The 25,959-nt window shown below is 31.4% G+C and overlaps 1 protein-coding gene across 2 annotated transcripts in view; it reads left to right on the top strand.

Moving 5' to 3' along the window:
- Positions 1-25,594, top strand: part of LOC106466251 (transcriptional activator protein Pur-beta-A-like) — a 72,816-nt gene extending 47,222 nt beyond the window's left edge. For both annotated transcript variants that reach the window (XM_013926507.2, XM_013926508.2), the window contains exons 2-7: positions 9,157-9,275; positions 11,503-11,605; positions 13,449-13,567; positions 15,987-16,119; positions 18,325-18,431; positions 22,883-25,594. In XM_013926507.2, coding sequence (XP_013781961.1) covers positions 9,157-9,275; positions 11,503-11,605; positions 13,449-13,567; positions 15,987-16,119; positions 18,325-18,431; positions 22,883-23,011 — 710 coding nt within the window. In that variant the 3' untranslated portion in view covers positions 23,012-25,594. The remainder of the gene's footprint in view (positions 1-9,156; positions 9,276-11,502; positions 11,606-13,448; positions 13,568-15,986; positions 16,120-18,324; positions 18,432-22,882) is intronic.
- The last annotated feature ends 365 nt before the right edge of the window (positions 25,595-25,959 follow it).

Below are 25,959 nucleotides of genomic sequence, written 5' to 3'. Positions count from 1 at the left end.
AAAAAAATACAGTGAAAGCAATGAAGATTTTGTAGGTTTTGAACCAAACTAAATAACAGTAAACCTTTTTTGATTTACGGTATTTTCTTATTCTGATGTTTTGAGGTATTTTGTGTTTAAAACAATATATACTATTTTTTAAAGTATCAATTTGAATTTTTTTTCAATAAAAATCTTTCAAATGCGACTGTAGCTTTTTTCCCCCAATACTTTGTCTTCAAAATAAGGGTGCGTCTTATATTCCGAAAAATACGGTATTTAAATGTTCTACAATAATATACGTATTTTTATTGTTTTGGTGGTTTTGTCTTTCAGTCTTGGTTCCACCCGGAGTCATACCGTTTTCAGAAGCATGTGCCACAAGTGAGTCTTCTGTAAGGTTTTCACAATATATCTTCTTAGACATGCGTCAAAAGAGTGTTAATAGGAGGATCACATTACAGTTTTTTTTTTTTAGACACTTATCCCGAAATAGATGTAGGATATGAACTCCAAATTACAGTATGTAAAATTGTATTACAGCGTCGTTCACAAGCCCTGGAACAACTATATTATTCAAAAAATATTTTACGTAGAGAACTGGATTGTAAAATAGATAGATTTTATTTTAATTTTTTTAATGTTTATTCAAAGCAAAAATATGTTCAAATTAGTTTCTACACATTTCTCGCTAAGCCTAGGATATAAAAACATGCACAAGAAGGGTATACACAGTTTACTTTTAGCTGCAGCGTACAGTTCTAATGTCTCACCTTTCAGGTGTTGAACTTCATTATTTCGGGAGTATGTGTTTAAACCTGAGTATAATTAGGGTATCCTGGGTTCTTGCCTCGCCTTGTTTCACTATATTGTAATGACAGTCGATGTCATAAATGTTTTTGCCATTTTTATCATCTTAACTCCCACTGTGTCTGAGCATTTATAAAAAGTGATTAATATTGTAAGCTTTCGAAAGCGAAAGTTCTTATCAAATAAATGAAACGAAAACACATCTAAGTCTGGAGGTATAATCTACAGTTACCCAGGGGATGAATGCATGCGTTTCCAGTGTTGATAAGTGTTCATTTCATGAAGTGGCGCCACGTGTATGTGTGTGTGATGCTTTTAACTTAGCAGTCTGGATGATATAAGCAGTTAATTTCACGAAAGAGACACGTCTTAGCCTCGTGCATATCTCTCGTCATTTGTTTAAGTAGATCTTTGGTGTAAGGTTTCTTCTCTGGTTTAGCTTTATAAAATGCTTGAAGTTTTCTGTTAAAAAAGGGCGGAAACCCGTGAAATCATTTGACGAAATTGACGATTTTCATTATAACTTGAGTAATGGCGCCCACGGTTGAGCAGAGCAGTTTCAGGTACCAAAAGTAAGAATCTCGAGTTATATTGAATAGGTCGGGCTTTTTTAATCTGTACCCTAACGATTTGCGTATAACACCGTGTACGAAAAACAATTAAATTCAATGTCAACTTTTCGACAATATTTAATGAAACTCCTTACGTGGATTATTCACTCAATTTTATTCTTTTGAGTATCGCTGATATTGCAATTTAACACCCACACGATTTTCCTATTTACCCGCATTTAAAGCAAATAAATAAGTATCGTATTTTTGAGTTTTTTGTTTGTTTTTTATTACTCACCACACTGAACGTATGCATATTTAGGAATTTTAGTAAATAGTGCCATTTTAATTTAATTTTCGTACTATTTCAACAAAACTCTATTTACATATACGTAAGCATGTTTGACGTCGCTGAGCTTTTATTTCCAGCATTCCCAAAAAGTTGGAGTTTGTTTGACATTGGCGATCTTTTTAAAAGATCGACAGCGAGCTTCCGATATACGTGTGACAACTGGCTGTCATGTTTCACAAATGTTTGACATTTATATTGAGACGTAACAGTTTTTGTAGTTTTGAGTGCTTAAGAAAATCCTGTATGGTACATGTCTAGGAAACGGTGTTACCCAGACAAAACTGTTGTGTATGGTGTCCATGTCATAGACACGTATTGATTGGAACCTCGCCATTCATTGAATAAGGGGTAAGGCGTTTAGCGGTTAGCGATTTCTCTGTTCAGTCTGACATAGTGCTTAAAATCAGGTTGGATTTCAGGCTACTTTCAAAGAACAATGGAAGGTAAATCACCGGTGAAACATCAATCTTCATATTCAGTACAACTGAAACTCAGTGGAAGTCCTTGGGTTTAGCAGACAGACAGTTAATATTTTGTGTGTTCCCCTTTTGCTTTAATAATTTCAGACATTGTTTCAACATATTTAATCAAAGTGTCCTTTGGGATTTTACTCCAAATGTCTCTAATACACTCCCATAAAGTTTCTTTGGAATTAACTTTTGATTTGTGAAGTTTTTGATCTTCAAATCCCAAGATCTGCCCAATTGGGTTGAGATCGGGGCTCTGTGGGTGCCATTGTATCATTTGAGTGACTCCAGCAACTTCTTTCTTAGCTAAGTAATTTCTGCATAGATTGAATGAGTGTTTAGGGTCATTATATTCTTGGTAGTAGAATCCTTTACCAACAATGCGCAAACCACTGGGTATATCATGACGGATCAGTATCTGATGGTACTTGCGCTGGTCCAATATTCCATCTATTTTTGCAAATATCTCCTGTCGCCTCAGCAGAAAAACACCCTCAAACCATCACACTGCCTCCCCCATGCTTCATGGTAGGTGATATGCATTGAGGTAATTATCTTTCACCTTTCTTCCGCCAGACGTACAACCTACGCTTTGAACCAAATATCTCAAACTTGGACTCATCCGTCCATAACACCCTTTTCCAACCATCAGCAGTCCGTTTTTTGTACTTTTAACAAATTTCAGTCTTGACAATATTTGGAGATCGAAATAAAGGTTTTTTTAACTGCTACACGACCAAATATTCCATTCTCGTCGAGTTTTCTTGATAACTGTAGATCTACGTAGATACTTTTCTGTCATTTGGTACGTGGTTGTTTATCTCATGCTTGAGATCAGTGGCAGTCTTCCTTCTTTCCCTAAGGCTGCATAAACGAAGACACTTAACATCAATATCATTGCGTTTAGGTGTTCTGCCTCTTCCTTTCCTATTTTCAAATATACCTGTCTCGGTCTCACGATCTAGGGTTTACTGATAGTGTTTGGGGAACATTTCAAGTCTGCAGCAATTTGTCGGAGAGTCCAACCAACATCAGGTAAAGCTTTTAGGCGAACTCTCCGCTCTACTGACAATCTTCTACCCTTTTTGGGCCGTGGCATGACAACAAAACTTAACAAATAGTGTTAAACATTGTTTTTATCAAGGTTTATATGTAGAGTGTTATTAAATTGATTTCTTCTAGCACATACCGGTACCATATGCTAGCCCCTTTCTGTATAGTTAAGACACTGCATGGAATACCATGAAAGTTATTTCAGACCCTAAATTTGATCAGTATGTTCACTCAAGCAGAACCCTTACTTGGTACAATTGTCAACAGGGATCAGTGAAGCATAACCATAGTGTTGAACTTTACATTCTGTAATGGCATGGAAGAATTAGCCCCATAAAATGGAAAGAATGACAAAATATTTTATCTTCCTAATAATTTTGCACAGTACTGTAGTTATAATGGACTTACAAGTAAAATTATATTATTAAAGTAAAATTACAAACTGAAGTCAATATTTAAAACAGGCAACCAAAAAATCGTACTATTGAGATAACCTAGGGATAAATTTGGATGTGTAGACATTCATATTTGGTAGTTTCCACGAGCTCTTTTGTTTTGGCAGCAAAATATTTATTTAAATTAATGTATAATAAGAGTTAACTGAGTGTGTTTAAAGATTTGGGTTTGTAGCATCAGCTGAAAATTACTTCATCTTCTCAGTTAGGGCTAGTGATTTAATACTGACATCATTATTATTGTGATTATTAACATCAGGATATTATCAGAAACTTCAGTTACTTATGACGTTAACCTGTACTGTGAAGATGTCACTTTGTACAACAATTTCCATTTTACTGGGCTCATACTTCGGTCGTTTGGTGTGTAGATAAATCTGCAAAGCAAGACTTGAAATAGTAGAGCAGAACTAAATAAAATGTATGTCTTCTCAGTGTAGTCTCCAAATTGAAATTACAGAACAAATAACTTAACAGCATATACAACTTTTTTTTTGGGGGGGGGGGGATCCAAACCGCACAAAATTTTTAACAGCTGTTTCCCACACTTTTCTCACTGAGACACACCTTGAACTACTAAAAGCATATACGCAAACCACCAATTGCAATGCTCATTGTAGGGTGGGGTGAGAACACCAACACACAAAATCAAACAAACAGTTATGAATTAATTGGCTTGCGATTCAACTTTCACTTCTCATTCCAACGGATGTCATTGTAATTGTTTATTATTATGTTTTAAACGGCTATAGAAAAATGAAACTTTTTGCGAAACACTGGCTTAGTGAATGAAACAACTCGTTAAATTCATTAAAATATTTTATATTTTTTCTGTGTGTACGTATGGTTTGTGTTAACGACTTGTGCATGATGAAAGCATCAATGTTTTGTTGTATATCATCCACCTTGTTCGGGACCATTTTCACTGAAGTTTGATGATTAGTTTCAACGTATAATACCACGTAATTTCCAGAAAAACATATTCGCACTTGCATGTAAAGTTAATAAAATTAAAGCTAAGTTGAACTTACATGCAGTACAGCGAACAGTAGGTGAGAATTTCATTATATTTTGTTGTTGTTTTTTCACATATTTAGTTTGTGTATTGTTTTTTATTTTATTTTGAGCTGCAGGTTAAGTTTTAACGGATTTAAGTCGTTATAGCAGCTGTAAAATGTGCAGAAAGGGGACGTTGGTGTATGTGTAAAGAGATTTATTAATGTTGATTATATATTGGAAATATTTTAATAAGGTATTAGATTTTATCTGACAAATCAAACCAAACTGTGACAGTCGCTTCGACTATCAAAGTAAGTGACTAAGAGATTGAAAGAGGAAAACAACAAGAACCGAAATGGAACGGATCGGTTTTTGAAATTCATTATTCGTATGTTTGAGAGGTTTAATAATAATCATTTATTTCTGTGTCTGACTGGGCGTTTTTCAGGCATTAAATAATAACTTACTGAACATTATCGTTTACGTGTTATTTTATTAGTTGTTAATTAATGTGATTACTTAGGTAATTTTCAGTAACCGCTAACGCATAAAGTTGCTATGTTTTCAGAAAGAAAAATTCTTCAATAATTATTGAGAAATTTTATTCGAAAATTGATTAATTATTCAGAAATTAGAGAGATTGTAAGGAGTTAATGTAACGAACATTTTCAAGAAACTGAGAACTCGAGAAATTTACATCCTGCCGCAACTAACCGCTTTGCGCAGTTCATTTGATAACAGTAACATTCGCGCATCTTTGGAATGCGGTATATTATGTATTGTGACGTGTGGTGCAGACGTGTTGAATGCGACAATACAATCACTGCATTTCCCGCTTTTAACGTATTTTGAAAACGCGGCAGACGAGGCGTTTGTTTCAGTAGAGCAGAAGGAGGAACGTTTATCATGTGATTGGCCAGAAAGAAATAATTTCATCGTGTGATTGGTTAGTTTCATCATGACGCTCTTCAAAGACTAGCAGCTACCTCAGACGAAAAGTCCACTGACACTTTCAGTAGAGCGTACAAGTTCACGTTTCGCCAGGTAGAGAGGCGTGTTTGCGCACTCTTTCCATTAGAAACTAAGTAAAGATCTTTCGGCGAGACAAAACAATCTGTCTGTCTGGCGAAAATGTCTCGTCTGTTCGGACATTACTCTTACCATGTAGTCTAAGGGCTTTGAATCAAGGATATTTCTCCAAAGTGATAAGGCACGCCACATACATACATACATACATATCTAGTTGAATATCTTTCAAGCTGTAACTTTTAGGACATATTAACAAAATAAAATAACATCTTTGCGTGTTTGTATAATTGGATCTATTTTTTCTTTTGAGAAACAACTTTTCCAGTAACTCTAAGATAGTCAGTCTGAACAGTAAATACTTTCACTGATGTTTACTTCAAATATAAAAGTAGTATGTTGTTCAATAGCATTTTATTTGTGGCTCTTATAAACAACAAGACAGGCATAATCACAATTGAAGAAAAACATTTTACTTAGGTCTGTTACTTCTGTTTTTTTCAAAGCCTGATAACTACCTTTAGTTCCTCGTAAGTAGGTACCACAGTTTTTTAGAATATTCCCTGATTAATAAGTAAAAACTTTGAATAACCTGTTTTGAAATAAGTGAGGTAAAATACAGCTTCTTGTTCAACATATAATCAGTCTAGATTTAAAGTAAATTTCTTTTTTGGTTTTTCTGTGTAATTTCATCACTAGTTGGAAACATGGAATTTGTTTAGATTTTTCATACAGAAGAAACTTTTCGTGTAAGATTATTGTTATTCATTGTGTGTAACATGATTGAATGATAAGGTTGTATGGAAAAGATTTAACTTTTTTATTTGTTTTATGGCCTTCAAGGAACAGTTGGATTGAATACATGTTTGGTTTGTGCGTATGTATGCATTGCATTGCATTCACACACACACACACGTTTATGTTTGTATTTAACTATAATGTCTTGTATGAATCATGTATACACAGTTAAATTTTACTACAGTTTTTAAAAATATTTTCCAAGAAATTATTCAACCAGATAATTACAGAAAACAAGGAATCCACTTTTTAGGAGAACGGTATAGTGGGTTTTAGTAAAAAAAAAAAAAAGAGAAGAAAAGATTAAAAGTTCAGGTATAAAACTGTGTGTAAAATATGATGTCAAATAACCTGTTTTAATATTCATAAAATGTTTAGAAGAGCTCATTAGAAAAGATTGTTTTGCTGTTTAATGTCTTGAGTTATATTTTTACTAATTTTAGTGAACCTTAACAAAATTATACTATTATCTATGATTAGGTTTGACCATGATATGTTTCTAAAAGTTGCACTGTAGAAATCCATTGTTGAACAAGCTGCAACCTAGTGGTTCTCAAGTTGGACTATGGATCCGAGGGTTTGTGATTTGTGTCCCATTGCTGTTAAAAAATAATTTTCTGCACTTTGGGGCCATTGACCAGAGTATCTCAATGAGTTGGTGGTGGGTGCTGTTGATTAGCTGTCTTCCTCCTAACCTTATCAGTTCAAAATTAGGGATGGCTTGTACAGATAGCACTTGTGTGTAAATATCTGAGATAAAAACAAAATTCAGAGGTGAATAAGTAAAAGAGTATTTGTATATTTCGAAATACTGTACAGTTAATTTGCAGGAACAAAGTACAGACTGTACAATTATTTACTAGGTTAAAATACAGTCTGAGATGAAATTTCCAACTAGCAACTGTAATATAGTTATTAAGCCTTATTGGAGGAGAAATCTAAGTAAATATCTGTTATGACAGTGTAACACAGCACTATAGAAAGTTAAAACTAAGTTCAACATTATTATTTTATTCTCAATAATACTTGGGACTTAAGTATTTAAATCGTGTTTACCAAAGTTTTTCATGCTATAACCATGCATTACACAGTCTTATTGGATTGTGTAGTTTTTAAATATGTTGCAGTTACTAGAAAATACAAACATTTATATGTCAAATGTTTTCTGACAGTTTGTAAAACATAAAAGACAGATAGAACTCTAAGCTCTGCTGTTTCGTATTGAATAGCCTTTTGTGTCATGAATGACAATACAACGTGTTATTGTAGGATTATAATGAATAGAGTCCTTGGGTTTAGTAGCTTCTTGTCTGTTTTCAGTAAGGTTTAAACTATGAAATTGAATTATGATTAGCTCAGACTAATAGAAAGCTTAGAATAGCATACAAGTCATAACTCTTTTTAATACATTTTGGTGATAATTTTAATTAAGTGGTAAACCTTGTATGAAATATTCCACCTTTTGCTTATCTGAAAATGAATACTTTTGAAAATGAATGTCCAACTGATCAAGAATTGGAGGTTAAGTAAAGTGGAAATAGTAACAGTGTTTTTATGTCTTCAATGCAAAAACCATAATTGTGTAATTATGTATGACTTTACTTGCGTGTTGTTATAAAAAGTATGTGTCTATGAAACTTTGATATGTAACCTCAACCACTAGACCAAATATGTTATTCAGTTTTCTGGGTGAAAGGGTATTTCATGCTTGCCTTGAACTTGTACTATGTGCTGAAGGTTGAGAAAATGAGTCATGTGACATGCATAGTTTAGCTAATCCAAAATGCACTGTCATGACACCTGGCATGTTGCTATACATTAATACAAGACCCTCTTAGGTAATTACTAATTTCACGAATAGAGAGTTCTACTTTACAGATTAAATCAGATGTTATTTTAGACAGGTGTAAAAAAAATAGAATTATGAACGTCAGATGAGATCACAGGATTTTCTATACATTTCCTATTTATTCCCAAGGTAGCCCATATTGATTTGTAAATAATTTATTTGCAAATGGTGTTGTTACTAAATATATCATTTTGAAAAATATTAGTATTTTATTTTTAACCTGGACATGGCCTATTGCTAGTGTGCCATCACCACAAAATCATGCTCAACACTTTGCCTAAGAGTTGATGGTAGTTGTTGTTTGCTAACAACTTTTTTTCTAGGCTTTCAGTTAAAAATTAGGGATGGCTAATGTAGATATCACTTATGTAGCTTTGAGCAAGCATATCTGAAAAAATAAGTTTTTAACTTGATGCTCTTTATGTAGTTTACTAGCCATTATGTATGTTTCCTTAAAGGTGAAAAATGAGAAATTTATGGCCACTTTCTCCTAGGATAAGACTTGAAATTAAAAGTTCTCTTTGTGAAAGCTTTACACCTGAAATTAGTAAAATACTTGTGTACCTGGTAAACTATTTAAGTTAACAAAAAAAGTGGAGAATATAAGCTGTCTAGCTCAATTTCTGGTTAAAAAAAGATGTGTTTTGTTTTCAGCTCTTATTTAACAGTTTACCTCCAAGAATAATCTTAGTGAAATAACCCAAAGAAAGAATTAGATGCTAATTGTCCAGAAAGGTAGGAGTACAGTTGCATTATTGAGATTAAGTGAATAATGTTTTTTGCTGTCAACTGACTGTTCATCTTTTTTTTCCTGCAGGGCAGCTTATGCCACCCCCTGAAGAAGAACTGGCTACAAAAGTACTGCAGATACAGTCCAAACGGTTTTACTTGGATGTTAAGCAGAACAGAAGAGGGAGATTCATCAAAGTTGCTGAGGTATTTTATAATTTATCAACATGCTACTGATGCAAAATGCGATACCAGTATGCCACTTGGCAAAAAGTTATGTTAGTATGCCTTGAGTAAAACAAATACAGGTCCAAGCGAACCAAGCTTCTGTTTGGTTCTGTTACATAATAATGACTGATTTTGAACAATCCTGCTTGCATGCCATTGCTGTAAATCTAGTAGATAAATAAATTCATTGCATTTATGTAAAAGGGTGCTAGTTAAGACAGAAGTTCCACCATTTAAAAGTGATGTCAGAGGATAGGACCAATATGAAATTATAATTTGTATTGTACAAACACTACCAGATTTGATATGTTACCAAGTGAACATCCCATATTGCAATCCTGGGGAACAAATCTTATTGTGTTTCAAGTACTGCTCACAGAGAATGCTAGTAATTTTTTGTAAGAGTTTGTTGACAATGTCTCTTTTTCTAATTTTTGCCATGCGACATTAGGCCAAGGAAAAGAAGTAAAATAATTTCACAAACACACTGATGATGTAGCTCCTTGGATATTCCTTTTCTTGAGCATTTTCTCATGCTTTTGAAACAAATAAGCTGCATGATTGAGAAAGCAGCAGTGTTATCAGTGCTTTTATTGTAAATGTAAGGCCTCTTGAGTAACATCCAACTAAGGACTAGCAGGGACTTTAAACTCTTCTTGACAATGAGGAGTGAAGTAAAGGGTTTGTTAAATCTTGATGACACACTGTTGCAGCTCCTAAACAAAAAAAAAAAAAAACTAATTTCAGAAGATTGGGATCAAGTATCAGAAATATCCTCTCCAGCAGTGTTTTCAAACACTGTATATTTTACCTTCCAAGTGTGGAATGTATGCAAGAACTTTCTCCCCTAGTCTTGTTGGGCAAACATCTTTTGAGGCATCACACACACACACACACCAAGACCAGTTTATAAAGTCAGCAAGTTTAAAATCTGGAAAAGTCTCTGAATTTTTTATTATTTTTTTTAAATGTTTCTTATTACTTAATCCAACCTACATGTGATAAGAAGTGAGCCTTGTACCCCCCCCCTATACAAATTGGTTTCTTTGTTGTTTTTTTACCTGAGTGTACCATTTAGTTGAATAATTTATGCCACATTGGGTAATAAGAGCATTATTTGAAAACTTGAATGCTGTAAAAGGTGATATGGGCCACTGCTTTAAGAGTGTAAGCCTTTTCATCAAATACAACATTACACATGCTGTGAGTGGCATTAGGTATCACTTTCATTTAGCATTGGTTTCATGTATTTTGTTACTGACCTCAGTTGAGCTCTTTTCTTGGCATTAAGGCAGTCAAATTGGAATTGCTACCATATTGAACCATTTATCCAATTGCTTATTGAATTGATTTCTGTATTTCAGCAAAGTTAGCTCTTGACATCTTGTGACACTATGTATAGAAACAGAAGGAAACTCTACTTTATATACATAGATAGATCCTAGTAATAAAATAATTGAATTTGAATATGTTTTTTTTTTCAAAATTTTCACCCAACATTTTCCTTACGTATTTGTTAATGAATGAAACATACTTCTTTTTGTGAAGTTCTCTGTTAATTCAGGCTTTTATCTCTCTTTTTAGTCACAAGATATGAATCATTACCAGCACTTGGTGTTGAAGTCGGTCAGTTTACCCTGAAACTAATATAACCGAAGAATGGTCAAATGAAAGAGAACTTTCCTTCTCTTGCTAAAGATTGGCTGAGAAAAAAAAACAGTAAATGTTAACAGTTCTGGAAATTAAACAGTGATACCAAAATAAAACTTTTCTCTCTATCAGTTTTGTTTTGTATGTATCTGATTTTGAAAAGTAATCATGTGTGTGTGTGTGCCTGACGGACACAGTGGCAAGTACTTTTAGGTACAGTGTATACTATACAATCAAATGTTGGTGTACATATGTACTTAAAACCTCATTATTTCATATCTGATTTTGATTTATTGTGCAAAGTTTACACATTTTAAAACATTTGTTATTAAAAGTCTGTTGAACCACACAATATGTGGGGAAATAGTCTTTTTTCTTATATGCTCAGTTGTAATTTCTTTTTCGTGGATACAGGTGTCGTTAGTTAGTGAAATGAACCATGCAGTTTATGTGTTTTTGTCATTTTTTTTTTAAAAAAAACTACAATCACATTGAATGTTTGGGAGATTTTGTTATTGAAACAATGTAATGAAAGTGTTTGTTTATAATCACTCAGGTTGGTCCCGCAGGTAGAAAGAGTCGTCTGTTATTAGCAATGTCCACAGCTCTAGAACTGCGAGATCATTTGACATCTTTTAGTGAAATATACGCTTCACTGGGTGAGTAGGGTCATTATTTTTTACTCTCATGCATTCTTCCTTAGTGTGAAATTGGAATAATGTCAGACTATGTTTATTTGGAAAATCCTAAAAATTCTTCGAAAGATTGTTTTGATTCTTATTTCTTGGAGAATCAAAACCAGATTTTTGTTTTCTGTGAAATTATTTCATTAGAAATTGAAACATTCACCTCAATAAGATAAAAATGATAAATAACCATTTTGAATGAAAACCTGAGTTTTTCTTTTTTAAACATTTTAAGTTCAAAAAAACTAGAACCTATTTTCACTGTTTATAAGAGCATTATATAACAAGTGTATTGTGGATACAGAATGTAATTGTATGAGTTAGTGTTGGAAGAATAATATTGTTTGAATATTCTAATAATTTATTTTATCTTTTTCATGTATTTCAATAAGAAATAACCATATAATATTATGAGATTTGAGTTGATAGTTGCAGGGGCATTTTTTTACATAGAAGATTAAAGAAAGCCTTCTCTGGACCACTGTCTGTATTTATGAATTCATACATTTATGAATATAATTAGGCATGTATAAGTCTTGTGATACTAATTCATTCAATCTTGTTTAGGCATTATAAAAATCTTTTAAGTAATTTGCAGAAACGATCATTTGCAAGAACCCATCCCTCACTATAATTAGAAATTATGCCATCATTTCCATGTATAGAAAATAAATATGTATCAGATATTGAAATATTGTTACTTGTTTTATCTTATGTTGTACCTGTTAATGGTAACCTTTAGGGTTGTGGGTTTGTATCCTCATCACCAAACATGCTCACACTTTCAGCTGTGGGTGCACTATATTATGATGATCAATCCCACTGTTTGTTGGTCAAAGAGTAGCCCAAGAGTTGGCAGTAGGTAGTATTGACTAGCTGACTTCCTTTTATTATGTCACTTCAAAATTAGGGATGGCGAGTAGAAATAACCCTTGTGTAACTTTGTGCAAACAAACCAAGCAACAATGGCAAATAAGTTTTAAGTTAAACTTTAAACTAGGATTATAAATACATAAAACTGTTATTTTTTTGAGGGATTAAATACAGGTGGATAGTTTGAAATTTTTCAGTAGTGTTGAGTAGATTATTTCTCCTCGTATCGCTGCGACTTGTTAGACCTACTACATGTATAGTAATAAAATTACAACCCTTTATCGTGCATTCTGAGCATCTTTTCACCTGCAAAATTTGAATACAACCATTATTATATTTATTTAAACTTTGACCTCTATTTTTTTTTTTATATTATATCAGTAATATTATATTTATTTAAACTTTGACCACTATTTTTTTATTTTTTTATATTATATCAGTAACGTTCCTCATCAACTGGCATTAGGTGACCTAACCCACACTGTGAGGTTTTAATCCATTGAAGTATTATATGGCTGTAAATGTGCCTTATTTTTAAGTTTAAAAGTGTTCCTGCTTTAAAAAAATCACACTAAATGTTTTAGCCATGTTTGACGTTTGCAATTTGAAATTTAATAATCTGTTCAGTTGCATTTTTTTTTTTTTTTTTTTACGTTTTAGATTCACATCCATTATTGATTAGCAAGTGTTACTAGAAAAACAGAATTTCCCGGTTACATAAAAGTTATATTTTGCTGTGGCTGCTGTAGAGCCTTGAAAATATATTTTCAAAACTGTAATTCAGGATCACAGTTTCATAACAGTATCAATTTTGGATAACATTATACTGATATTTACATAAGTTATTAAAGCAAAACCAATCAAAAAGGCTAAGGTTACTCTCTGAGTGTCTTTTACTGTAGGAAATTTTTGTTTTTAATATTTATTTTTTTTGTAACATCAGGTCCACCTAATCCAGATAACTTACCAGAAGATGGTAAGTTAAAAAGTGAAGTGATGATAAAAGAAAACAGAAGGTATTACCTTGACCTTAAAGAAAATTCTAGAGGAAGGTTTTTACGGGTAAGTGTTGGATTACTTCTGTCTTATTTCATTATAACGTAAGACTTGCCTTTAATTTTCCTGTGAAAGAGAACAACCCAACATTTAAAAATGTTTTTGAAATATATATTTTAGCCTTGTTTATTTCATTAAATTATTTTTCTGACATGTAACATGTTTGAGAAACAGTAGTGCATAACTCTGATGAAAGCATGCCTGCATATCAAATTTTAAAATTTAAGAAAAACAATATAAATATAAATCTATTTCCCCAATTTCTAACCCAGAAGTATTTCAGAATTGCTATTTTACCATTACAAGATACTCATTTAGTGTATTTCATAAAAAAAAAAGAAAAAATTCCAATTTTCATTATTGCACAGCCCTGAGACTTTCACCTGTAAACAGAACTTTATTGATTTTTTTTTAGAATATTTCTGTTTATCCCAAGACTTAGGTTTGTATTTGCAAAGAAGCTATCATCCATTGGAAATATAATAAACCATGTCTTATTTTTCACATTACCTCCCTTCTCTATCAGTGATTTGGCATGTGATAGTGGTGGTCTGATCTCTTCAGTTGAAAGCTTTGAAAATAATTAGAGCCTAAAGCTAAAGACCATGAAATTCCTTCTATTCAAATCTGTTTACATCACTATAGAGTAAATAATGAGGTTTTAGCAGTAATTTGGATTTTTGATATATCAGCCAACTAGTTTTTATAGAGTGAACCAAGAATCTGAATAGAAATTATTAAATTGTAATTTTTTTTTCTATGACTAGACATCGGGTAATTTTAGTTAGGCTTAATAAGTGTAGTAAGTGATAGACAACTTTTAAGATGACACAAGACATTTTTTATTGACTATATTATTCACTTTAATGTATTCAAACAACATACACAAGTAAAATACTTTATATCTGCAAAACACTATAATTACTCAATATAAATTGATCTCAACTAGTGAAAGATCCATTATAGACTAAGAAGATAGGCTGCAAAATGTATTGATTAATTTAGGTTTGGAAAATGTGTTATATAATATACAAAAAATCACTTTAATTATGGAATCCAATGCACAGACTCATCAAACCACATGCAGGAAAATTTATTTAGCCATTTTAAAACATACATCAACATTTTGAGCATCTAAATGAAGAAAATATGTAATTGCTCCTTTTTTTTGTTGTGATTTTAATATTTATTTGTATAAAATCATATGACACACTGAATTCTTTAGGAGGGTTTGACCAGCTCTACCTGTATCTACCAAAATATTATATTGCCAAAGGTCACACTATAATAGGTTAATGATAATGCTACTTATAATATCAAAAAAGTGAGTTTATGGGTCGCCAATTTATCTTTGTCAGTTTTGCCATGTTTTACATGATTTATGGTAAGAATGCAGTTGCCTTAATTGGTGAAGTACCAAAATAATTACATTAATGAATCTGACTGGATATATAAAACAAAACTTTCTTATCATCAATAAAGATTATTTAAAAGTCTCAAGGTGGAAGGAAGTATCTTTAATCACTTTTCAGAACAGTGCCTCACAACAAAATTCTGAAAGTTTCACCACCTTAAATTGAAAATGTACTAAAACAAATTGCATGATTTTTTTTATTTATTTATTTGCAAAAACTAGCTACTCTAAGTTTCAGACAGTTTGGTTAAGTATTTTACTGTGAAAATGTAAAAGACTATGGGATGTCAGTGACACTTTGCTAATCCATGAAGAGTTAAAGCCCTTCTGGTATTAAGACTGTGTGTATCACAGAAAGGGTTAAAACTGGTTTAAAAACTTGCATACTGTAGTAAGCTTTAGCATATTGTTTTTTTCTTTGTGATACTGTAGTAAGCTTTAGCATATTGTGTTTTTTCTTTGTGATACTGTAGTAAGCTTTAGCATATTGTTTTTTTTCTTTGTGATACTGTAGTAAGCTTTAGCATATTGTTTTTTTCTTTGTGATACTGTAGTAAGCTTTAGCATATTGTTTTTTTCTTTGTGATACTGTAGTAAGCTTTAGCATATTGTTTTTTTTCTTTGTGATAAACAACAAATGCATCTTTATCAATTTATTTTAGCATAATTTGATACTGTCTTTAATTTCCATGCTGCTCCCTATTGGCACAGTAGTAAGTCTGTGGACTTATAATGTTATAAATTGGGTTTCGATACCTATGGTGGACTTGGCACAGATAGCCTATTGTGTAGCTTTGTGCTTAACTACAAACAAAGTCCAATGTTTTAATTACATCCACAGTACATCATTTATTTCAATGTTTAAAAGTTATATTGCAGTTGGTAATTTGTAAGGTTTACTAGTGATTACTTAGGGTATTTTTAGAAAATATTTTGTTTCTTCCACCATGACTTAAATGATTTTTATAATCCACCATCTTTATTCACTATTCTTTTCCCCCAATCCTGTAGATTTCACAAACAATAGCCAGAGGAGGTCCACGTTCCCAAGTTGCTGTACCAGCACAGGGAATGATAGAATTCCGTGATGCTCTAACTGACCTTCTAGAAGAATTTGGCACAGAAGATGATATGTCATATGGTAGTAAGTTTATTTTATGTAATCACTTAATACATTAATTAAACTAATAGCTATCATGTGTGATGAAAACAAGGAGAATGAAGAAGAAGTTATGTGATGAAGCAAGTGACAAAATGTGTGTATACAGAAGTTATATGATAAAGCAGACAACAGTATGGAGACAGAAGTTTTGGAATGAATCAGAGAATGTTGAGTCAATAAATTGGTTTCTTCTAACACAATATAAGAAACTGAAAATAATACTGTGCTGATATAGTAGAATAATTTCCTAGTAGAGCAAGAATCCTATATATGTGTAATGAGAAGGTTGTGTTTAACTTCTTTTTTTATATATTTAATTGAAAAAGATAAACTCCAAAAAAATAAACTGTTGTTTTATAATAACAAATTAAGTCACACTTTGGAGATATGTTTGTTTTTTGTATGTAAACTATCACATTAAGTAGAAGTTTTTGTACTTATTAGTTATTGAGAAATTATAATTTGACATTTGGGTTAGCTTAGAATTAAATACATTAACTATTACACAAGGACAGGAATGATGGTTAATATTATTATAATTTTTTTTTACATTTCTAGCCAAGGATATCAAAATTGAAGAGAGTTTGGGAAACATATGTATATGACGTAAAAGTGAAATTGCGAACAAGTTGAGATGGAAAACAAAGTCTAATAATGAAAGATGAAGATTGTTGACAAAACATTTTATTTACAAGCTTCGAAAGTTTCAGAATACACTTATATCATCTTCAGTAAAATCTGAAAATCGTGTTACAAATATATTTTTATTAACTAATGCTATAGTATCTTTAATAACTAGTTTACTTAGATATTGAGTAGTAAATGTAAGGAAAAAAGAAGAAAAAACAGATTATGGACCATATTACAAAACATTTGAGTTTTATGTGAGTGAATTTAGAAGAATTTTAGGGTAAAGAGGTGTGTAAGTCATTAAAAGTAGGACTGTCTTTATCTATGAGTAAACTTTCTTTAATGTAGAGTTCAAGGTGTGAAGGTCTTCTAGTAGTGATAGAGAAATTGTTATATGAAATATTGTGACCTGTGGTTTCAACATGTGAAGGAATGGATGGGCGAGTTTAAGTAATGGATGATTGGTTCTGTTAGATACTCCTAAATGTCCACAGACTAGTTTTCAAGTGGCGTTTTGTTTTGCCAATGTACCTGAGCTTTCAATCACTACACTGCTCATCTATAAGTTTAGATATTTGATATTTATATTGAAAAAAGTACTTAATGCAGAGGCTAGTTCTGGATATTAGTCTGAGCTGAATTTGGGGATAGACATTTTTTATTAAAGAGAAGAATTGTTTTATTAATTTGTAAGGGTTGTGAGCCCATAAAAGGAAAGTAGATAATGAGGGGAAATTTGGGGATAGTGTGGACATTAACAAGTGGCTGGAATTTTTTGTTTAGGAAATTGTAAATGATATTTGTTAAATCAGTCAGATAGCTATTAATTAGCAGGTGCAGAAGGGTTATTTGATACTATAACATTAAATTATAAATATCTTTAACACTATTTTCATATTTCACTGAAGGTGGAATAAGTATATTCTGAAATGTTTGAACCTTGTAAATAAAATGTTTTGTATTTTGTCAACCATCTTTATCAAAAGTTGAGGAAGATTTGCATATAAAACCATTATGGCTATTACATTGTGATTTAAGTGTTTTGGATTTAGATGACTTAAACACTGGGAACTGATTAAAGAATAATGTTTTAGTGAATTATGATGTGTTTAGATTTTATTTCAGTTCATTTTTAAATGACTTTGCTTTGAACAAGGTATAAAGTTTAACAAGTTTTAAAGTAACCAGATTATCCAAATAGTGAATGTTCTTAAAAAGTGTATCTGTAAATTAAATGTTGAAGTCCAAATAATGATATCAATACTGTTGAAGTAGCCAATTACTTAGAAAAACGTGTTCCCACAACAGATCAATCTCAAATGAGTTATGCTGTTTAAACAAAGTAGTTCAATCCGCACAATTCTGAGAACTGTATATTTAATTAAAGTACTTCGAAAGTCTTGATTCTGAAGAAATACTTCCATTTGAACAGTTTGAAGAATGCCCAATGTTTTTATATTTTTTTAACTACTGATCTATGTATATGTAAGTAAACATTAATATTATTATTATAGGCATTTCGTTATTACAAAGTATAAGATTTTTTTTTTTTTCTAGGATTCAAAGGTGAGCTTCCTGAAGCTCGTCATATGCGTATAGAAAACAAGAACTTTTATTTTGACATAGGCCAAAATAGCAGGGGGATCTATATGCGAATATCTGAGGTAGGTTAGCATTAATTAAATGAACTATGTTCAACAGATATCTTTGTTACTACTTAAATAAAGTGCTAGTTACAAGACTTTTATGATTGATACTGTATGTATTTGGAACTTATTCAATATAATGCCTCCCCTCCTGGTGGTTCAGCAGTAAGTTTGAGGGCTTGTAATGCAAAAAACTGGTTTTCACTATATGTTAAGAGCATAGTACTGGTTAGCCCATTGGGTAGTGTTTTTCTTATCATCAAATCAAATAAGCATCAAGATAATCAAGTATTTTAACATGTGTAACAATTACACTATTTATTTTTAAATGTCAGAATAGAAAAACAGATAACAATGGTGGACGAATGTTTACAAAAAATGAGCAAACTATAAAAATATACTGGTATTAATATGATTAAGCAAGACCATAAAGAACATTTTAAAGAAAAACTAAATAAGTGAATTTTCTTTTTAATGTATTAATTAATTTTATCTTTCATTTTCTATGTTTCAGTCAGAAAATTTGGTTTGATTTAACCTAAAGAAACACGCTGGTCTGAGAATTGAAAAGTTTGAGCATATGATATCATGATGAACATATTCTTTACTTTCAACTTTTGATGCATTATAAAAATGACTGTCAATTCTGCTATTTGGTTAAGACTAGCTGTGTATATGGTAGGTCTGTTGACTGGTTGCCTGGCCTCTGTTCAGCAGTTCTAAATTAGGGATGGCTGTGCCTGATCTTTTAGAGTCCTGACCACTTAGCTCATGTCCTAATGTAATACTGTTCAAGCTAAAATATGATAATACCAAGAAAGTTATAGTAATCTAATCAGATGTAAAATATGTTTTGTTTTGTTAGATATATACAACTGTTTCCACTTAAGTTTAATGTGAGAGTTATGATTTAGATAGTTTATACAGCTTGAGTTAAATTTAGTTATTTTAGAAGTGATAGTTTATTGCATGTTTATTTTTGTACTGTTTATGAATCATATGTTGTGTAGTTTACTGATTATGAATTGGTGATTATTATATTATTACACTGTGTTACCCGTTGTATTTATTTAGTATTATTGCATCATAATATCTAGTAGTGTGTGGAACGTTCTAGACCTCTGTCGGGGTATAAATACGTGTCCAAAAGTAGTTTAAGTTAGATAGATCTTGACTATATGATTTTGAGTTTAGCCATAAAGGGCATATAGTAGCAATTTTTAAAGTGAAATTATCACAGACAGTATTGTAATAACAGAGTAGAGAAGAATAATTTGTCTTGTCAAATTGTGTTCTAAAGTAATTGAGCCAGCCCGTGTGGACTGACAGAAAATGAGACAATTATTTAAAGCTTTGGATATAACAAGTCACAGACATCTACTGTAAAGAATCCAGCTCATACCTAAAAACCTGACACATTTAAACCTGGCAAGTGTAGCCCTGTGCAACTGCTAATTACTAGCACATTCACCTGCTGCTGATCCACCAATAACATGTCATAAAGGTACATTCTTTTCTAGCTACGAAAATGTATGTTCCTTAAATATTCAAAATTATATCAGATAAAATCACAGATGTTGAATTTGAATCATTTCACAACCCATCCAAATCTGTATAGTACCCTTTGTAATAAGTCTGCTTTTTTTTTCTTTAAATTAGTTATGAATACATTGTTGTTTTTTGGTTTTGTCCATTTTAGTTATTTGTGAAATATGGCCACTGTGGCTTTCAACTTGAAAAATATCTAGCTTTCTCAGCTTAACTCAAAATATTTTGGGTATAAACTTGTTACATAAGTTTGAATGAAGAAAAGCTACTCTACAACAATAGAGAAAAAATTACTATTTACATAAAAGTATAGTTTGAAGTTCTCAACCTTGTGTCATCAGCTATGATTTGCATCAAAAGTTGCTATAAAGCAACTGAATGTCCAAATGGTTTTATAAAAACAAACAAAAAATTTAGGTTCTTGCTGCCAAAACAGCTACTAATATATTTATAATATAGTAATTAGTGACTTAACAAAGCTAGTAATTTAATAATAATTACTCTCCAACACTGAAAACTGCAGAAAATCAATTAAGTCCAGTGACTTCTTTTGTACTATAAGGCCCAGGAATAGTTAAGTGACTTATAGTGTGTTTTTTTTTGCTGAGTGGCATTAGAGAGTTGGGTAAAAGGTTTCACTTGTAAGGTATATGGAATTGTCTGTAAATATTGTATGATAATGTAATTCTAACAGTATTTATTCCCTTGGTGACTCAGCAGTAAGTTTTAAGGGCTTATAATGCTAAGATTTGTGATGGGCATATCATGGATAGCCCATTATGCAGCTTTTGCTTTAAAAACAAAGTATTTATTTTCTTTCTTGTTAGGGTGGAAGTATTGTGAATTATTTATATGTTAACTATGAAAAACTAGTTATTAAAGCAAAGCTGATTAATTGTCATAAGATACACGTTAAATCTAGTCATTTTGAATAGAAAAAAATATCATCATTTTGTTTTCAAAACAAATGTATGTTAACTAACTTGTATGCATTTTTTGTTGTTTATAATAAACAGTTTGTGTATAACTACAAACCTGACGTATGTATAAATGTTTTAGTTTTTAACACTTTATACTCTGTGATTAATTGATTTGGCACTCACAATATGTGTGCAGTTTTAGTTCGATAACACTATTTCACAGATTGAGTAAAGGAAGTCGTTACTATAAGACATACATTATTATATCTTATTGCATTAGAGAATATATTAAAAAATAAAAATTGTATTATTTTCAAAATAATTCTGTCTTTCACTAAGTTACACAGAAACTTGCCAAGGCTATTTAATTCCTACATATTGCTGATTCATGGGATGACCTTAATTGAAGGATTAATGAGTTAAAAATGACTTGCCTAACTGTGAGCACTTGTATCATAAATTAACATCGTAAGATTTCCAAGGAAAATATCTGTGTAAACAAAGATTGAATGTGTGTGTGTATATTGGCAAGTTGAAATGCCTCTTCTTGAACACTTCTTTTAAAAATAAAAATCCACTTCAAGAGAGAAATCTCAACTGACAGAATCTAACAACTAATTTCTATACAGCATAATATCACATTTGGTTCACAACTCTAGAAAAGTCAGCACCTAAGAGCTTGAATGGAAAGTCAATCCTTCTGAGGAAGAAAGGGAATGTGGGGTTTCAAAGTCATCACGTGAGGCACTTAATGATAAACGAAGAAACATTTGGTTTCAGTGTTTATATTAGGGAAATGGAAATCCTACATTAAACAAATAACAGACTGTCACAACATTATCCTTCTTACAAAATACATGATATAACAGACTGTCACACCATTATCCTTCTTACAAAATACATGATATAACAGTCTGTCACACCATCCTTGTTTTATCCGCCAATGAAACTTAGTTTTGTAAATAACTTTTTTTTTCTTTTTTACATTTAACCTATTATTCCTAAGTGGTAGTCGATGACCCATGAATGCATTTTGAAGCAACCAAAACCAGGGCTTGTCACATCCTGCAGCTTCTTGTCTCTGCAGAGCCCATTCTGGCACAGCCAGTGTTCTTTGTTTGCATAAACATACTTTTTCCTTGTACAGAAATGTTAAGTCATGAATGAACCATTAGTGACAGTTAATACATATTTAACTACATTCCTATAAATTATATAACTAAAACATAAGTCATGTATTTTGTAAGAGGGATAATGGTGTGACAATATTATACCATGTATTCATTAACAGAACCCAGTACCTTGTTGTAAAACATTCCGAGATGCTCATTTTCAGTAGCTTGTTCAATAGTGGTTTGTGTCTTTTAAACTCGGCCTCAGTCTGTGAGTTGATAAAGATATTAAACTGACTTTTAGTTTATGTTATGTGTGAAAACATTTATCTGAAATTGGTATTTTATTCTTAAGTATGACTTTATTGCTCTGTATTTTGTATGTGTGTGATTAGTTTCCAGAATACTGCCATTTGCTTTACTGCAACTTATGAACTAAATTATCCCAAAAGTACATTGTAGGTTTCACAGCAATGAATCCTGCAGGTATAATCTGGTAATCGGGGAACCTGAGGCTTAAATAAGTAAAAGTGCACAAAAAAAAAATTCTTGTTGTTGTATTTTTTTTATATACAAAGAAACAAAGAAATCACACGTTTTTCAAGCCAGTTTTATGCATATGCATATAAAAGTTAAAAATCTTGAAAGTATGCTCTTTTTATGAAGTAATGAAGAAGAATTGTGTGTAACGTTTAGAGCTTTATGCTGTTTTTGGATTATATTACTTTGATATCCATATGTGGTTTCAGAGATCCATGGCCACTTGGTGATTTTTTTAGACGTCAATCTGTACATGCTTAATTGAAATTGCCTCTTAGCCACTAAAATACTGATATTTTTACTTTTATTTTTAGGTATTCTTACAAAAATTACTTCTTTTTATTTCTAGGTGAAGAGCAACTTTAGGACTGCAATCACCATTCCAGAAAAATCATGGGGCCGTTTCCGAGATATATTTTCTGAATACGTGGAGAAGTTGAAGGAACTGTCTGATAAGCCAGCTGAGGAGGGTAAATGAGAGTATAGGGATCTAGCAGGCAAAAACTGCAAGTAGTACAAGGCACAAATACAAGTGAAATCAGTACATTATTAAAAGTTCTGGACTGTTGTGCTTCTGACATTAGTAGGTACTGTGTTACCTCGTCCCAAAGACAGAGAGAGTCTTTTAGACATTGGCAAGAAAACACCTGTCCTCCGTGCATTAAGACAGTGGACACCCTCCATTGTATATGGTTTTGTAAGTAAACACTTTGCCAGAGCTACATGCTCACTTCACTTCAGTACTGATGAGCTGGTTACTGGACTGTTGGGGGAATGAGACGGTGCCATCATTTTTCGTTGAGGAGGAAATTGATGGCATATGTCTTAGCTTTCAAACCAGAGGCATCACTACACTGGAGTGATGGCAGGTCAAAGTCCTTGCTTTGCAATAGCCTGTAAACAGAAATCTCTTATTTCTGAGTATTGGGTCTTAAAAGAAAGTTCATTCCATTGTATTTAAAAAGAAAAAAAAGTTAGGGAGTATAATAGACTCATCTGTGTTAAGAGCAAAATACACTTTTAAAATCTGAAAGAACCAAAGTTACAAATTGAATGTGGAGAAAAGAAATGGATATGTTTAATGTATGATGTAAACCTTTTAAGATATTATAGGTCAAGCATCTGTTTGAAGACAAAAATTATTTGTTGCCAAAAAAAATAAAAAATTGACGTCCACTAGTGGAATTTTACAGGTTTCGAGATATATTCTAATACAGTGTTAAGATCGTACAACAACCCACTCACCCCAAAAATTAACCCTTTCAGGACCAGTGTACACTTTTCAGTTGTTGAGTGCAAATCGGCATATTAAATTTCTATATTTAAATAAAAATAATTTTAATTTTATTTAAACAATTTTTAACTAAAAATATTTTAGAATTCATATGGTATCATTTTGTAATATTTGTTTAATATAATTAGCAAAAAAAACTTTTTAAAAAAATCTTCAAATATTAATTTCTGTATAGCTATGAACAGTCTTGCCTGCAAACAACACACCATTTTTTGTTTTTTTTTAGAATTTTCTGCCTACCTCAATACAGACATTAGTATTTGCTAAGAAGCTATCATCCTTATATTGTTTCTTTTATGGTCTTTCTTCTCTTTTTCTACTTTCATTACTACATGCTTCAATTCACATCTCTTTATGATTTCACAAGATGTGACCCGAACAACTACAAATGAAGTTTCAGCTTTTAAAATAGTTACAGGAAAGATTTAAATATGACTGGATAGAGCAGGTTATAAAGTAATTATATCAATGTAGGGTGACTAAAGTGATATGAAAAGCAATTTATGGTTTTGTGGAAAAGTGACAAGTTGTAGCTCACGGTTAGAAGAACACAAATTTAATTGGAGGTTTAAAAGACTGAGAGAAAACTCATAGTCCGGAGAATTTATTTTAGTTTTTTTATATATATATATTTTTTCCTCTAGAAAATGATTTTACATTAACCTGTATTTGTTTTAAAGCTATAGAAATGTTCTTCTTTGACAAGACATCAGGTAAGCTGAGTTAGGTTTAGTGGGTATAGTAGGCAACTTCAAATTTTTTGATGACTTAAATCCTTATTTATTAAATATTATTGTTAAGTTTATTGTATTCAAACAATACACACAAGTAGAAGAACTTATTATTTATTCTAAAAGATACTATATTTATTAGATATAAATTGATTTCTAACAATAATAATGCTATGACACCATTAGAGAAAAAGTAAATAAAGTTATCTAAATAAAGTCAAAACTAGATAATATTTAGTAAGTTTTTTTTTTGTAAATATCATGGAATTTGCTTAAGTATGTTCAGCATGAAAAGAAAAAATCAGTAGGTGTCAGTGACACTCGTTCTGGTCCAGAAAGGGTTAAATATATAAAAAAATAAAAGATTTGTACTTGAAATAGCAAAAGTATTGTTTGAGTTATTATTTCTGATTTAGACAAGAGAAAGCTTCAACTTTTTTTTTTAAAGCTTAACTGTATATGTTGTTAATAATAACCAGTAAATTAAACAAATGAAGTCGAACTTACGATAAGCAATGGAAATAAGTAACACTTTCAGTTCCTTGCATAGATAGATTAATGGTGTTAACCTTGGAGGTGTGGTCATAATGGCTTTTTTATCATTTAAACATACCTCTTAAGTTCTGATGGACAAGATTGCTCTCTGTTTGTTTCTTTTTAATGGTAATCAAAAATTGTATTTAGGACACACTGCCATTAAAGTTTGGTTGGATTCAAATATTGGTCTGTTATTGGTTAGGTGCAACATTAATACCAAGTACCTGTTATGTTAGTGACAAAGTGTTGAATGTTGTAACATAGAAAGAAAAGTTCCAAGTAAAATCTTGATCTTTTTTTTGTTTATTTTTCATCCTTTTGCTGTGAGTGAAATGTTTAAGAGCCCTTAGATTGTTTTCTTACAAAATACAAAGTCTTATTATTTTACTTAATTAGTCTCTTTAAAGACATTTTATCTGAATTATTTCTTTTTTGTTATGATCACTGCCCTCTATGAAAAGGCTGTACAATTATCAACAATAAAACTTGCTATGATAAATGCTTTTCTAATTTGCAAGCTAGTATTTTATAGTTTTGAAAGTATTCCAGTATGTTTGACATGTATAGGTAAGTACTGTTGGACACAAATATATTAGTTAATATTGTCCCTTTTAAAAGATTATACAAGTGATGTTTCTTTGTTAATTTTAAAGATATGGAATTATGAATAAAATATTAGATAAAAATTAAAATTTTGGTCCAAGTAAAGAAAGGGTTTGTAAAAATTATATAACCAGTTTGTTGGTAATGGATTTATTTTTTCCTTCAACTTCTTTCAGCAGCTAATCACCATTCAGCTGAAGGTTAAAGGTTATGTGTGTGGGTGTGTGTGTATATATATATATATATATATATATATATATA

The sequence above is a fragment of the Limulus polyphemus genome, unplaced genomic scaffold (assembly GCF_000517525.1).
Source record: "Limulus polyphemus unplaced genomic scaffold, Limulus_polyphemus-2.1.2 Scaffold2206, whole genome shotgun sequence".
NCBI classification, from domain to species: Eukaryota; Metazoa; Arthropoda; class Merostomata; order Xiphosura; family Limulidae; genus Limulus; species Limulus polyphemus.
The sequence above is the reverse complement of the archived record's forward strand: the minus strand, read 5'-3'. Positions and strand labels throughout refer to the sequence as shown.